General features: G+C 32.1%; 1 protein-coding gene across 2 annotated transcripts; it reads right to left on the reverse strand.

Annotated features, from left to right (window-relative positions):
• Nucleotides 1-1592: 1592 nt before the first annotated feature.
• LOC133031793 (uncharacterized) lies at nucleotides 1593-10851 on the reverse strand. Of its 2 annotated transcripts, none has more exons than XM_061105471.1 (5): nucleotides 4297-10851; nucleotides 2882-4219; nucleotides 2607-2780; nucleotides 2154-2512; nucleotides 1593-2001 (listed from the first exon to the last, which is right to left on the reverse strand). In XM_061105471.1, exon 1 carries the CDS (start codon nucleotides 7369-7371, stop codon nucleotides 6211-6213), a length of 1161 nt encoding a protein of 386 aa, XP_060961454.1. In that variant the 5' UTR covers nucleotides 7372-10851; the 3' UTR covers nucleotides 1593-2001; nucleotides 2154-2512; nucleotides 2607-2780; nucleotides 2882-4219; nucleotides 4297-6210. The 2 variants fall into 2 exon arrangements, with proteins under 2 accessions (XP_060961454.1, XP_060961455.1); XM_061105472.1 differs by having other exon boundaries at nucleotides 4297-10844.
• Nucleotides 10852-17718: the final 6867 nt, after the last annotated feature.

A 17718-nucleotide genomic window follows, 5' to 3' on the forward strand; every position in this document is an offset into this window, starting at 1 on the left:
ATGATGTATATATGCTGACTCAGCTCACTGTTTATGTGGATAAGGTTAACCTGTTATTTGTTGTCCATAAATGCAGGCTATATGGTTATACTATATCCCCAATTCTCATCGTTAAGTTTTTAATGGACTCTCATTTTTACTTTTAGTAGTGATAGGTCATGAAGACCTAAGGACTTGGTTGATAAAGTTTTCTTAAAGAAACAGTCAATACTTCTATCAATATACTTTTTAATACCAATACTTGCTTTGGTCATAATTCATTCAAATACATATTGATTTACATGTGTCAAAATCTTATGAGAGAGTACTTTCAATAAATCCATATAGATTCTAAAAGGACCGTTTCGATATAACTTCTCCTAAGTAAAAGCATGATTATGGTATAATGACAAAACTAATAATGGGGTTTTGTTTCATATTTGACACTAAAGAAATTGGCTTAAAATCAAGGTTCATATTATTGTGTTTAAGATCGAATTGGCGCAAAAATGCAAAATCCTGGGTCTTTTGTCATTTCTTCATTCCCTTTGGATAATACATGTGGACATTTTTTTCATATTTTTTCAACGAATTTTTATGATTGCTAAGAAAAAGTGAACCACCTGGAAAGAATGGGTTACTGGCACTGTTCTATCAGACGGTTTGGTCAGTTTTAAAGGAGGAAGTAATTCAAATCCGCCTAAGTGTAATTCTAATGTAAGCTACTTTTTAAAAGTCAATAATATCCGAGCCGTCCTAAAATATAAGCATCTCTTTTTAGAGATATAAATTTACACTATTATTTAATACAAAACTGAAATGTAAAATGAACTTAAATTTAAAAGCTAAATTAGTAAATATTTTTTTAAAAAGAAAAATTAAATATAATAAATTAGTTAATAAAAATTATAAAAATATATTTATTATATATTATTTTTTTTTTGAAAAATATATAATAATTAAATTAAGTTATATAATTTTTTTAGTATTGCATATTATTATATTGTAACAAAAACGAATAAATATATTAAATCATTAAATATATGCAACAGTATTTGATATATTGTATTACTGAAAAGTAATATACTGTAGTAATAAAATTATATACCATAAAGAAATTATAACAATATAAATTAATACTCAAAAAATATATATTATGTGAAAAAAATTATATATATATCACTATTAAAATATGCATACATACCAAAAAATTTATATATAATAAAATAAAAACTAAATATTATCTTAAATAAATAATATACTATAGACAACAAAAATTATATACCATATAACAAAATATATATACACTACTAGAAATTTGGGTTTTAGTGACACACATTGCGTAACTCTAAAAGTCTATAGTGACACTTCAACGCGCGTCACTAATGAGGCTGACTGGAAAAGCAGTTTTTAGTGACGCGCCAAACGTGTCACTGAATGCTTTTGCCCTCAGTGTCTGCGCGTCACTATAGGGGTACAGTGTCATGTTTTGTCAGACTAGAAAAGCAACAGCCACTTACATGGAGTGTCACTGTATCCTATTTTTTTTTTTTATTAATATTTTTAGAGATATAGTGACACACCAAAAATGCCACTACATTATATATTTTTTTTAAAAAAATATATAATAATTATTTATTTTAATTCAAATTTGATATATTATAAATAATAATTTATATTAATTATATACAAATACAATTAAATATAACAATAATAATTTTAATTAACTAAATGTAAAATTTATATAAATTAGACTATTATAATAATTCACGTTAACACAACTAATAAATATTACATATTAGTTCATTATACCAATAAATCCATAACTATAAAATTATATAATAACTATTGGTCTATTAAAAGAAAAAACAACTAAATAACCGATAACATATCACTTGCCCATTAGTCTATTAAAACAAAAAACAACTAACGTCGGTAAGCTTGAATAACCGATAACATCTCACTTGCCCAATGCTCTTTCACTTCATCAATTTCTTCTTCTGTATAATTTGCATCACTTAACTACAAAATTTAAAGATAAATAATATATTAATTAAAGTTATCATCATATACATTAATAATAATAATAATAATAATAATAATAATAATAATAATAATAATAATAATAATAATAATAAAATATGACATATTTATATAGTTTATATGTTATGTACCTCGGCCAAAAAGTGTTTCCGGTTCGAAGCTTGAATTAAATCTTTCATCATCTTCATTACATAATATCCACATTCGGTGTCTTCCGGTTGATGTGGACACTAAAGATTTTTCTTTAAATTAATAAAAATCTTAATAAAAATATAATTGAAATTTAAAAAAAAAAAAAAGAATACGTATAGTTGGGCGTCGAACTTTTAGCTTCGGTGGAATTTCTTTCCTTATCGCCCTGTAGTAAGTTTGAAATGCCAATGTGACAGTCTCTCTAATATCAGGTCGATTACTCAAGTGTGAGTTTTTAGGATCCATGAAACATAACCAATAAGAGTCGGGCACTAATAATATCAACATCCAATGCTCACTATATAATCAAAAAAAAAACAAAACAAAGTTAATTAGATTGAGTATTAGATCACAATTTTATTTATCATACATAAAACTAAATTTAAATTTACCCATCAATCCAAGGAGTGACCATGTACTGCTGATTATTTGACATTTTTTTGATACGTCTATACAAAGAAGAGACACGTGCATCAAGCGATGTAAAACGAGTGGCTACTTCATTCGGATTAACAAATTGAAACAATTGTTGGCGATTATGTTGTACGAGCCATTGATATAGTATCCTAATATAAAATTTAGCCAAAGTTAACTTAGATAAATTTTGAATAAATAACATGAATAAAGTTAAAAGTAATAAATTTATTATATATATCGAGTAATATACCTCATGTAGCACGTGATGATACCTTGCCCAATCTTTTTGTTGAAAATAAAGTCCAAGATGTCTTCCTTCGATATGTACAAGCCTGACATATCTAGATCAAATATGTGTCTTTCAATGGATACTTTCACATTCGCATTGTTAGGCCACGTCGATACAATTTTATAAACCTCATTCAAATGATGACCTCTAATTACAGGTTGTTGCACTTCTTGTGACAGAGGTTCACGAATACGACGTGTAGGCTCTTGTTGTTGTTGGGTTAATGGTGCTGCTGAGTGTCTTGATTTGGTAACTAGAGCATCCTGCATATTGATTTATTAATTAATTAAAAATTTTAAAAAAAAAAGTAGTTTTTCTAAATAGTTAGATGACAAATAAACCAGTTGTGTCACCTGATCGGTCCAATCATGAAATATGACGAGATGTTTGGGCCATGCTATGACAACCCCAGTAGCTTGAGAAACTACGCACACATCCATGTCAACCATGGGGTAAGGCAATGGAGCTGCTCCTTGAATAGGGTGTTGGATGGTCACATGGCAATCAACTTCACCCATGTCTACATTGAAGTCATTTGGTCTAGTATCAAGATGAAACCCCAGTGCAACAATATTATCTCTAGATTGTATTGCTAATCGACATTTACGGCGCTGCACACAAAGTATAATTCATACATATCGATAAGAACAAATAAAATTTTTTTTAAAAATTAGACAATATTTTCCCTATAATATTAACCTAACCATCCAACAAACACACAATAAGTTTTTCCTATATATTTAAATTTATTACCCCAGTCATAGGAGGCGGTTCTAATGGTGGGTCTGGTACATAATAGGTTGCTGGCGGTTGTGGTACATAAACACATCCTTGGATCAGTTGCCCACGAGCATCTTGATATTGTTCTCCGGAGTTCGATCCTGAAGGAGCTCCACAAGATCCCCGCCAACTATATTGTTCTTGAAACATCTTTCTCATCAATTCTTCTTGTTGTCGACGGAATAGCTCTTGTTCTCGATGAAAAGCCTCTTGTTGTTGTCGAAAAAGTTCTTGTTGTTTACGAATTTGATCTTGTTGTTCACGTACAAGTTCTTCTTGTTTTCGAATGCGCTCTTCTTGCTCACAAAACCGTTGCTCCACATCAGATGTAAGGATTTGTTTCTCGTTCCCTTTGCTTGACCTAGGTCTTGGGGTGTTCCAAAACTGTGTCGGGGTCACACCAAATCCTACACCTCGAACTCGTCCTCGTTCCTCAGGTGTACCCAATGCCTTTGTTAGCACGTCCTCAGAACCTTGTGGTTCCCACTCGCCTTTTTCTTGAAGCTCTCGATAATGGTCCTGTTAAATTATAAAAAGTTAAAGATATAGAATATTAATAGTGAATCAACACTTATGAAATATTTATTAATACTTACAATTTTTTGTTTAATCTCTTTTGCATCTTCTGAAAGCTCTCCTTTATTGTCAGTTCTTGCTCTTGACCATAAATCAGCTCTATCAAAACCATTCAACTGATGCCCAAGTTGTTTCTCTAATTCAGCCTCAGCCCGCACATACCCTCCTCGTCCAACTTTGTGGTTATACTTATTCATTGCTCGTACATCTTGCATTTTCTTTCTTAATGCAAGCCATTCTTCTGAAATTCTAGATTCAACAAATTTTTTCCAATCCTCATCTGGTATCAATTTCTCATACCCTTTTGGTTTCCTAGGAGGAAACTCATTCGATCTCTCTTTTATGCCTTTCAGAACCCAATTATTGGTTAGATAAGTCTTCCAATTTCTAAAGCGTGCAGCAGCATGACTCAACATTTTGGTTTTATGGTTAGGGTCTAACTCAAATGTTTTCTACAATACAACGAAGTAAATCATGTAAGAAAAAGAAAAATAGAAGTAGCAAACACTTAAATTAATTAATCAAATAATACCTACATTCATGACCTCCCATATCTCTCTTTTTTTGGCGGCGGGGACTTCTTTCCAACAATTGCAGAGAATTGACACAAGCATGCGTACCGTGGACCCTAACATCGAAGACATATCTACTCGACCAATACCAGTTGGTTGACCATAGACATTATAATCAACGAAAATACGCCTTCCTTCACTTCTAGATTGGATTAATCTAGGCAATAGAGAAGGTCCCCTAGAAGGTTTCTGACTGCTGTTCTCTTCTCCAACCCCATCATCATCTTCTAAATCATCCTCCAAATCAACTTCCAAATCATCTTCTAAATCATCCACATCATCACCGCAAGGATCATACATCTGCGATACGAAACTAAGTTAATAATAATAGAAAGAACAAACGGATAATACATCAATATAGCTAAAAGCAAATAATAGAAAATAATACAACTCAATAGAACCATAAAGCTCAAGGCAAATAATAGAAAATAAACAAACTAATATCAGAACTACATATCTAATACCTTAAAATTTTATTAATCAACCCATACACCTTCACCATTTTCACGAAAAGTACTATCATCATCAACCAAATCATCATTTTCTGGTATGGTGAATGTGACATGTTGTTCTACAAGTGGTATATCATGCAAATCATCATTTTTGTTACTCCAATCCCTTGTTTGTGTTGTAAGCACAACTGACCATTGCTCGTTTGCTGGATCATTCACATAAAAAACTTGTGTGGCTTGTGATGCCATCATGAATCGATCATTTTTGTGCCCAATTTGATTTAGATTTACTACTGTGATTCCAAAGTTTTCTTTTTTCACTCCAGTGTCACTCTTCACCCAATCACAAAGGAAAACAGGTACTCGCGTCCCGATATAATCTAACTCCCAAATTTCTTTAATTACTCCGTAGAAAGACATATCACATTGAACATGATTTCTATCTTTCGAAGTAGATATTTGAACAGTTCTAGCAACAAGACTAACACCGCTGTTTTGTGTAGTTTTATCATTATCATACTCTGCTGTATTAAACTGAGTACCATTCACCATATATGTTAAAAACTTTGTCACACTGAAAGAAGGACCTCTGGAAATCCACTTGACAATATCGGTGACATTAGTAGATGTTTTGCTCATTTCATTCACAACCTATTCACAAAATACTTAATTAAAATCCATATAACACTAAGAAACATCAAAACTACTTTAAGATCATGTATTTTTACCTTGTTCTCTAACCAACTACTAAATGTTCGATAATGTTCATCCTGTAGCCATCTTTGATTCCTAGCTTTAGATGGGTACTTTGCCTTAATCCAATTAAAATGTTTCCTTCAAAGTTAAATCAATTAATTAAACTTATTTTGCAAGGATTCATAATGCAATCATAAAGATTATGAATATAAACTTACTCAATGTAAGGCTCAATTTCAGTTACATTCTGCAACACAAGACGATGTGCTTCATCTCGTTCATCTCGGCTAACAGTGCATACAACACTACCTCGACGACTTTGAATCCCATCATTGGTTACATCACGAACTCCAATGCTCTGTAAACCCGATATGTATTCACAGCAAAACTCAGAAGCCTCTTCTGCAATATAGCATTCAATAATACACCCTTCTGGTCGAGTTTTATTCCTAACATAGCCCTTCAGAATCTTCATGTATCTCTCAAACGGATACATCCATCTAAAGTAAACTGGACCACACCATTTCACTTCTCTAACTAAGTGAACTGTCAGATGAATCATTATATCAAAGAATGCAGGAGGAAAGAATTGCTCAAACTTACACAAGATATAAGAGATTTCATCTTGTAGCTCTTGTAGGTTTGACATATCCACCACCTTAGCGCATAGTGACTTGAAAAACAAGCACAGCCTAGTTATTATCTCGCGAACTGTTTTCGGCAAGACTGATCGAATAGCCACTGGTAATACATGTTGCATCAGAATATGACAATCATGAGATTTCATGCCACTCAAACAACAAGTTTGTATGTTTACCAACGAACTTATATTTGAACAAAATCCATCTGGAACTTTCATATTGAACAAACAAGTACAAATTTCCTTTTTTTCATCTTTAGTTAGTGTGTAACAAGCTGGAGGCAAATATGTCCTATTTTTCATAATCTTTGGAGCCAATTTTTCTCGCATTTTCATTTCAACCAAGTCTTTTCTTGCCTTAATTCCATCTTTACTCTTTCTAGGAATATTCAATAAAGTTCCAATCAAACTATCGCAAACATTTTTCTCTATGTGCATAACATCTAAATTATGGCGTACAACCATATGCTCCCAATACTCAAGATCAAAAAAAATTGATTTCTTTTTATAAAGTGACTTAGGTTCCTCCATAACCTTAGACTTTCCACGACCTTTCCGCTTTTTAGATGCACAAACACTTGACTTCCCTAACTTGAAAACAATTTTAGACATCTTTTGAAGTACCTGGGTTCCGTATAAAGCTTCGGGAGCATTTCTAAACTCTTGTTTACCATTGAATGCCTTAGTCCAAGTTCGAAGTTTATGAGTATCCTTCAAGAATCTCCTATGTCCCATATAACAAACTTTCCGAGAATGTTTCAAGAATTCGGAACATGTTTGTTCTTCACAAATAGGACAAGCTTTATAACCCTTCACACTATAACCAGATAAATTCCCATAAGCAGGAAAGTCATTAATTGTCCATAACAATATAGCTCTAAGATTAAATTCTTCTTTCCTGTAAGCATCATAAACCTTAACACCTTCATCCCACAAAATTTTTAGATCATCTATCAAGGGGGCTAGATAGACATCTATGTTATTACCAGGTTATTTAGGTCCTGATATCAACAATGTCAACAATGTGAATTTTCTCTTCATACACAACCATGGTGGTAGATTGTAGATAACAAGCATAACTGGCCAAGAACTATGCTTACTGCTAAGAGATGAGTAAGGATTAAACCCATCAGTAGCAAGACCTAGACGAATATTACGAGGTTCATTTCCAAAAGAAGGCCACTTCATATTAACTCTCTTCCATTGTAAAGTGTCAGCTGGATGTCTTAATTTATCATCATCTATTCTCTCATTTGCATGCCACGACAAACTTTTGGCATGTTTGGCATTTTTAAATAACCGAATAAAACGAGGAATAGGCGGAAGGTACCACAATACCTTCGCAGGTACTCCTTCCTTAACATCCACACCATTTCTTTTCTTTTTCCATCGTGACTCCCCACAAGTAGGACACGATTTTAAATTTGAAAATTCTTTATGATACAACATGCAATCATTAGGACATGCATGGATTTTCTTATATTCCATGCCTAATGTACATATTGTCTTTTTGACCTCGTAAAATGAAAGCGGCATCTCATTTTTTTCCGGGGATAAGTCATTCAAAAAAATAAGTAATTCTGAACAGCTAGTATCACTCCAACCGTGTTTAGCTTTCAAGTTGAACAACCTAATAATCGCTGATAATTTTGTAAACTTTTTACAGCCAGGATAAAGCGGTTTCTCTGCGTCACTAAGTAAATTATCAAACTTACTTTGGTCTACTGCCGATCCATAATGTGCATCTTCAATCATTTCATCTAATGGATCCCAATTCACCTCTTCAATATACTCACTTACTTTCTTAGGCTTAGGAGAAGTATTTGGTCTACTAGGGGGATTCTCCCCATGACTATACCAAATATTATAGCTTTTGTCAATCCCATTGAAAAACAAATGTTCCTTGACCTTACTTAAATTCAACTTTTTTACATTTCCACACTTAACACATGGACAAAAAGTATCATTTGGGTCTACCATATTTTCCATACAAAATCTTATGAAGAATTCGACCCCATTTCTATACTCCTCAGATAACCTATTTGTTGACATCCATATTTTATCCATATTTTTCTTCCTACATCATCCGTATGAAATTATAAAAAAAATTAAAAATAAAGCACATAAAATTTCATTAACAATACGATCAAATCAAACAAGCAAACATTTATCAATAATAACAGATAAAATTCTTAAAAAAATTGGACAGCATTTCCCCTATAATATTAACCTAACCATCTGTTATAGCGAACAAATAATTCAAACAATTCAATCAACGTGCAATAAGTTTTCATCCTTATACCACCGCAACACAATCAAATTTTCGCAGAACCTACTTCACTAAGGGACACAAGTTAGAAACCTTCCGTTATCACCGCAACATACAATTATGAAAACCTACTTCACTATGGATGAATATTTAGGATATTCAAACTCCTCTAACATTGGTATAATATTAATTAACATAAAAAAAAAAAAATATGCACACGCACCTCTTCTAATTTAAAATGATCACGTTAACTTTGTAACAATCCTTGCTAGTATCCAAAACACTAATAATAACATTGAAAATAAACTATTAAAATAGGTAATAGAAATGACAATCATCATGATCAAGCTAATAATAATAATAAAAAGTATAGTTTACTTTGCTTATTATTCTCTTTCTTATGTTTGAGATTTGAAAATGCCACTAGAAAATTATTATTTTCCAATAAAGTAATGATTTAGAGAGTAGACAACATAGTATTAAAAAAAAAGTTTCATGTAAACTTTGACTATCAAAAAGGTCAAAACTTCTATTAAAACTAAAAATATAATTTATAATATTTGTTTTTTAAAAGATTTTTATCATGCTAAAAAGTATTTTAATTTTCATATTTAGATTAAAGCTCTAGATACAAAATAGAGTATACCCAAATTTTAATAAATTTTTTACTCTTTCAATTTTTTTGAGCTTGTACTCAACAAATTTTATTTTAAAAAAAATCTAAAATAACAAAAAAAAAAAAAAACATTGATAAAAAAACAACAATAAATAATCTGAAATTAAAAAAAAAATTATATTTAGATTCAAATTTTAAATAAAAAATTAGGGTATAACTAAATTTTCTATTTTAAAATAATCTAAAATAACAAAAAACAAAAACATAAATAAAAAAACAACATCAATAATCTGAAATTAAAAAAAAAAATTATATTTACATCCAAATTTTAAATACAAAATTAGAGTATACCTAAATTTTAACTAATTTTTTTATCTTGCAATTTTTTGAGGTTATACACAACCCACATTATTTTAATATAATCTAAAATGAAAAAAAAATTAAAAAAACGAAAATGAAAATTGAAAAAAAAAAAATTACCTGAGATGGAGGAGATCGCTACGTCTAAGATGGAGGAGCACCGGTCGCCTGAGAGGGAGGAGCTCCGCCGGCCTGAGATGAAGAAGAAAAATAAAAACTAAATATTTATAAAAACTAACTAAACAAAATCAAAAATCATCATACTTACCTCCTTTGATCTTTGGAAGAGACTCTTTGATGTTGGAGGTGTTAGACTATATATATAGTGTATGTAATATAGCATATATAAATGATATGAAATGCGGAAAATAAACTTTAATCATATCAATAATATATGCAATGAAAGGATCGATGTACCTCCAGCCATTGATCTTTGAGCTTCAATCCCTGCGATAGCTTCGGTATTGGAGTTCGGGCTTCCTCGCTCTCTCAACTCTCTTTAGATGGAATTTGCTGAATGGATTCAGAATGAGTGAGGAGCTCGGGGACCGAGACCCTATATTTATAGGTGAGATACTCCATCAGTATCTTCGCCACATTAATTGTCAGAATATTTTGACAATTAATTCAGGAAATCAAATCAGGTAATGAATATAGAAATCTGACCATATATAGAATATTACATAATTGATTTTGTTCAGATTTAATGAATATAAAATATTCATTTATCAGAAAATCAATTATTTATTTATTTCCTTAAATAGAAAATCATTTCCTTAATTAGAAAATAATTTCCATAAATAAAAATATTCTAATATTCTCCCACTTGGTCAGCATTTAAACTAAAATATTCAAACTCAACGTTCCTCATTATATAATAAACATACGAATCATAGCGACATGTTCTCATTATGAATCGAGTATTATCTTCCATGTATTACAATACATTTATTATATAACAATGTACTTCATGTGGCAATGTACTTAAGTGAATAAACCCTAAACCTTATGTTTATTCAGGTCCTCTGAAAATTTTTCTCAAATGTAAAATTAAGATGCGCATAAATATGAGAAAAATCAAAATAAGAGTTTCATTAATAATAACTTTATTTGTACAAATTACATAAGGGAACCAAGTCCCATGTTCTCTACATGATCCTTGAATTTATGAGGTGGCAAGCCTTTTGTCATAGGATCGGCAATCATCAATTCAGTGCTAATGTGTTGAATGACCACTTTATTTTCCTTAACACGTTCTCTAATAGCTAAGTACTTAATGTCGATGTGCTTGCTTCGACTTCCACTTTTGTTGTTCTTAGCCATGAAAACAGCAGCTGAATTGTCACAGAACATCTTTAGCGGCCTTGCAATGGAATCAACCACTCTAAGGCCTGAAATGAAACTCTTTAGCCATACACCATGTGATGTAGCCTCAAAACAAGAAACGAACTCAGCCTCCATAGTAGAAGTAGCAGTCAAAGTTTGTTTGTTACTCCTCCAGACACGGCTCCACCGGCAAACATAAACACGTAACCGGATGTAGATTTACGTGAATCACCGCAACCAGACAGAAATCGAGTCTGAGTAGCCAACTACTTCTAGATTGTCAGTTCGTTTGAACATCAGTTTGTAATCCTTAGTACCCTGAAGATACCTCATTACTTTCTTTGCAGCTTTCCAGTGGTCTATCCCCGGGTTACTCTGAAATCTTCCTAACATTCCGACAGAATAAGCAATGTCGGGTCTTGTGCACACCTGAGCATACATTAGGCTTCCGACAAGCGAAGCATAAGGAATGTTCTTCATTTGTTCTCTTTCAAAATCATTCTTTGGGCACTGGCTCAAATTTAATTTATCACCCTTCATAATTGGAGCAACGCTCGGTGAACAATCTTTCATATGAAATCTTTCTAAAACTCTGTTGATGTAGGCTTCTTGAGATAAACCTAAGATACCTCGGTATCTATCTCTATGAATCTTAATGCCTATGACATAGGACGCTTCACCCATGTCTTTCATCTCAAAGTTCTTTGAAAGAAATTGTTTCACTTCACGTAGCAACCCTTTATCATTGGATGCAAGAAGAATATCGTCCACATATAAAACAAGAAAACAGATCTTACTCCCACTTTCCTTCAGGTATATGCATTGATCCATGACATTCTCTTCAAATCCAAAGGAAGAGATGACATCATGAAATTTTAAATACCATTGACGGGATGCTTGTTTTAATCCATAGATGGACTTCTTAAGCTTGCATACCAAATCCTGACCTTCACTAGAGGAGAATCCTTCTGGTTGTTTCATGTATACCTCCTCCTCTAGATCACCATTCAGAAAAGCAGTTTTTACATCCATTTGCTCCAGCTCTAAATCAAAATGAGCAACTAATGCCAAGATGACTCTGAGGGAATCTTTCTTTGATACAGGAGAAAAAGTCTCCGTATAGTCAATTCCTTCCTCTTGAGTGAATCCTTTAGCAACAAGTCTCGCTTTGTACCTCTCAGTGTTGCCTAATGAGTCTTTCTTAGTTTTATAGACCCATTTACAGCCAATGGCTCTCGCCCCATTAGGCAACTTTACAAGTTCCCGTACTCGTTGCACCTCATAGAATTCATTTCATCATCCATAGCATTGTACCACAATTTTGATTCTCTACTGTTCATAGCTTGTAAAAACGTTTCTGGATCATTTCCAATTCCAATATCAGACTCTAATAAATACACAACATAGTCTTTGTAAATTTTTGGTTTGATAGGTCTAGTAGATCTTCTTAAGACTTCACCAACAGGCTCTTGGGGAGCAGCAGCTGGTTCAGCAGGTTGTTCAACAGTTGTAGGCAACTCTTGAACATTTTGATCTACTGGATTATCATTACCAACTTGTGGATCTTCAGTGATTGGTAATGGTTGTTGAACATTCGTTTGAACTACAGGAGTGTTAACCATTATCAATCTTGCTTTTGAAGTGGAAGGTTCTGAAGGATCTTTCTCAGGACCTAAGTCCTTTGATTGATCACTCCCACTGATCAAGGCATTCTCAAGAAATTTTGCATTCCTTGATTCCACAATTCTTGTGCTATGAGATGGACAATAAAACTTGTAACCTTTAGACTTTTCAGCGTACCCTATAAAGAATCCGCTTATGGTCCTTGGGTCCAATTTCTTCTCTTGTGGATTATATATTCTGACTTCAGATGGACATCCCCAAATGCGTACATGATTCAAACTTGGTTTCCAACCTTTCCATAATTCAAAAGGAGTTTTTGAGACTGCCTTTGTTGGAACTCGGTTTAATATGTACACGGATGTCTTTAATGCTTCAGTCCACAAGGATTTAGGAAGGTTAGAGTTGCTACTAAGCATACTCCGCACCATGTCCATTAATGTTCGGTTTCTTCTTTCTGCAACACCATTTTGCTCGGGTGTACCGGGCAAGGTGTAATGGGCAACAATCCCATTTTCTTCAAGAAACTTCGCAAATGCACTGTGTGCTTGTCCATCTTCTGTGTATCTACCATAATACTCACCTCCTCTATCTGATCTCACTATCTTAATTTGCTTGTTGCATTGTTTCTCTACTTCAGCTTTAAATATCTTAAAGACATCTAATGCTTCACTTTTATTATGAAGTAAGTAGATATACATGTAGCGTGAGTAATCATCTATGAATGAGATGAAGTATTTCTGACCATGTGACTCCATATCTGGACTACATATATCAGTATGTATGATTTCTAATATTTCAGAACTCCTATGGACACCAGTTTTGACAGACTTGGAGGTTTGCTTTCCCTTAATGCAATCCACACAAGTATTAAAATCAGTAAAATCTAAGGTATTGAGTACCCCATCTTTTACCAATCTTTTAATTCTATCAATGGAGATATGTCCCAATCTCCGGTGCCACAATGTACAGGAATCCTCTTTCATAACACATCTCTTAGTGCCAGCGTGAACATGCATAACATTATTAGTGGTATTATTTTGTAAATTAAGGCAGTAAAGACCATCAGACAAAATACCATTTCCAACACATTCAGATTTATAATATAAATTAAAATATTTGTCTGAAAATGTAAAGGAAAAACCAAAGGGTATAAGTCTTGAAACTGAAATCAAGTTTCTAGAGAAACTTGGTACATAAAAGGTCTTTTCTAACTTTAAAATAAAACCATTACTTAAAACTAAATTGCATGTTCCAATAGCTTCCACATGTGAGCCCATCTTGTTTCCAGATAAGATGCTTTGCTCACTTGCCACTGGCTTCCTTAGATTTTGAATATCCTGCAAGGAATTTGTTATGTGAATTGTTGAACCAGAATCAATCCACCATGTGTTAAGATTAACATTAGCCATATTAGATTCATAACATACTAAGGAAATTGGATTACCTTTGTCATCCATCCATTTCTTGAACTGGCTGCACTCCCTTTTAGCATGTCCCTTTTGTTTACAAAAGAAACATTTGATGGAATCTTTCTTTATGGCAGCCTTGGGAGCCATGGGCTTTTTCCCTTTGTTCTTCTTGAATGGCTTGCGTTTCTTAGGTTGAGTGGTCAGGTGAACACTTTCTCCTTGCTCCTGTAGGAGCCTGGCTTCCTCTTGAACACACATGGTCATCAATTCATTGATAGTCCATTTTTCTTTATGTGTGTTGTAGGAAATTTTGAAAGGCCCATACTGTGAAGGAAGATTGTGAAGGATGTAATGAACCAGGAAGGTATCAGGAATGATAACGTCGAGTTTCTTCAAATGAGCAGTGATGTCCCTCATTTTAGAAATATGTTCTCGAACTCCTTTAACACCGGTGAGTTTTGTGGACGAGAACTCTTGGATGAGGTTGATGAACAAAGATTTATCTGAAGTGTCAAACTGCTCATCCATAACTTTGATAAAGTCTTTCACCTTCTCAGGTGGCTCCACCGATCCACGCATTCCCATAGGAATTCTGGACATAATGAACATGATGCAAAGACGATTAGATTGCTCCCACTTTTCACGTAGTGCAATCTCAGCAGCAGTGCTAGTATCAGTGATAGCAGCTGGTTCATCTTTTCTTATTGCATAATCCATGTCAGTGCAAGCTAGGTGGAGAAGAACTCGTTCCTTCCAGATTTTGAAGTTGTCACTCCTAAGCTCAGGGATTTCACTAGTGATTTCAGCATATTTAGAGGTGGATGAAATAGCTGCAAGAATAGGATTACAAAAGATTTAGATGTTAAAAGAATTGAGGCTTTAATGAATTCATGTTTTACCAATGTAGAAACATGATGAAGATGAAAATTTTATTAAATCTAAAATTGCCTGTGGGCTAAATTTTAAATCTAATAAAATTAGATGAACTTTATGATAGATTTAATGAAGTATTTAATTTAGAAATAATGGAGGAATGAAATCTATCTATAATTAAAATTTGTGATAACACTATTAATTCAAATCCTCATAACTCCCTGTGGGGTAAATTAAGAGAATTTAACTTAATATATTATCCTAATTAATTATAAAAATATAATAAAATCCCTGTGGGGTAAAATTATTATATCCAAATAATTAATTACAAGTTTTGTCCATTAAGGTGAATTTTAATTAATATATAATTTTATATAATTAAAGATGCTGTGGCTACTCCCTAATTATAAAAAATTATATTTTCACTTTACACATTAGGTATTGGGCTCTACCTAAAAGTAATTTCGTTATTAACATAATAGACAATCACTGAGATTAGTGCTCCTAGTGTGGTCGTCCGAAGATCATTAAAAACCGTTCTAGATATGAGCATTTGTCCCAGGTTCATGTTTTCTTATGTCAAACCACAAAACTACTTAGTTTTATTCATATTTTATTCATTTTATAAAGTTTTATGAATATTTTATGAATAATTTTATGAAGTTTTATGAAACTTAATTGCTAAATAAAATATTCAACCTATCTTAATGTTTGAATATTTCTAAATATATCTAGCACTATAAAAGGAATTTATGAATAGCATTTAAATCATACATATCTAAAGTAATTGCATTAAACATAAATTTATCAAATAATTACAAAATAATACAATTAATGTATGATAATTAATTAAATGCAAATTCCTTAATATGAAATTAATGGCAGATTTTTCAAAATTAATTTAGACAATAAATTGCAGAAATTTGGTAATATATAATTAAATGCACAAATTAGCACAATTTTTTACATGCCTAAATAAATCATGTAATAAATTACCAAATTTAAACAAATTTCCATTTTCAATTTATACTATATATATGTATTAAACAAAAATGGAAAATTAACTAAATGCAATTTATTGACTAAATTAACACTGAAATGGGAAAATAATTAATATTCCAAATAAATAAAAAATTTATAAAAAAAAATTCGGAATTTTTCCCTTTTTTTTTTTTTTTTTTTTTTTTTTTTTTGAAAAATCCATACGCCAAACGACATGTCGTTTTTGCAAAGAGCAAAACGACACGTCGTTTTTCCAAAATTTGAAGGGCTGAAAATGAAGAAGAAAACGACACGTCGTTTTCCCTAACAGAAAAACGACACGTCGTTTTTTCAATGCAGGGCTGATACAAAAGAGTATAAACGACATGTCGTTTTCCACAATGTGAAAAACGACATGTCGTTTTTCAACAACGACAGCTGCAATGTGCCATTCAAACGACACGTCGTTTTACGCCAAACGACACGTCGTTTTCTCCAAACGACATGTCGTTTTGCGTCGTCTTCTTCAGCGAACCGGGTCGATTTTGACCCGTTTTTCTGCACGCGGGTCCGTCGAACCCGACCCAAACCCGATCGGAAATTGCGTTTCCGACGACCAAATTGCGTGTTTTCAAATCTAAAATGTTCTAAATCAAATAATAAAGAGATCCACATAGATTTTATGCACGAAAACACGAAAAAATATATACTTTAATATCACGAAACTAATCGGGTCCGAAAAAGTTTTAACTGAAAATTTTTTCCATCTTTAAGTTTTTCAATGAATTTTCAATGCTTAGATCGATCTATAATACTATACGAATATAGTAATGTATATAGAATTCGAAATAAACACCGAGAAATGAAAAAAGGAAAAAACAAAAACATGGACCGATCGTGATTATATATACGCATGTATATATATATATATGCATGTATATATCACATAATAAAAAATGAATATTATGATTATTATTATGTGACAAAACATATATATAATATACAATATATATATAAACATATATACACATAAAATATATATATATACACGTACGAATGTATGAGTATATAATATATATGTATATATGAACAATAAAATATATATATGTATATACTGATTAAAAAGTATATATAATATAATATAAATGGTATGAATATAAATATATATATATACAGAACCGAAAACAAATATGTATATATATGAACAGTATATGTATGTATATATATATATATATGAAACTCAAATAAAATCAAGGCAGAGATAAATCCGCTCTGATACCAACTGTTAGACTATATATATAGTGTATGTAATATAGCATATATAAATGATATGAAATGCGGAAAATAAACTTTAATCATATCAATAATATATGCAATGAAAGGATCGATGTACCTCCAGCCATTGATCTTTGAGCTTCAATCCCTGCGATAGCTTCGGTATTGGAGTTCGGGCTTCCTCGCTCTCTCAACTCTCTTTAGATGGAATTTGCTGAATGGATTCAGAATGAGTGAGGAGCTCGGGGACCGAGACCCTATATTTATAGGTGAGATACTCCATCAGTATCTTCGCCACATTAATTGTCAGAATATTTTGACAATTAATTCAGGAAATCAAATCAGGTAAT

This window comes from Cannabis sativa, chromosome X (assembly GCF_029168945.1).
Source record: "Cannabis sativa cultivar Pink pepper isolate KNU-18-1 chromosome X, ASM2916894v1, whole genome shotgun sequence".
Classification (NCBI taxonomy): domain Eukaryota; kingdom Viridiplantae; phylum Streptophyta; class Magnoliopsida; order Rosales; family Cannabaceae; genus Cannabis; species Cannabis sativa.

Excerpts from the sequence above, each read along its gene's own strand:
- LOC133031793 (XM_061105471.1), bottom strand. The coding sequence starts at position 7,371 with ATGGGACATAGGAGATTCTTGAAGGATACTCATAAACTTCGAACTTGG.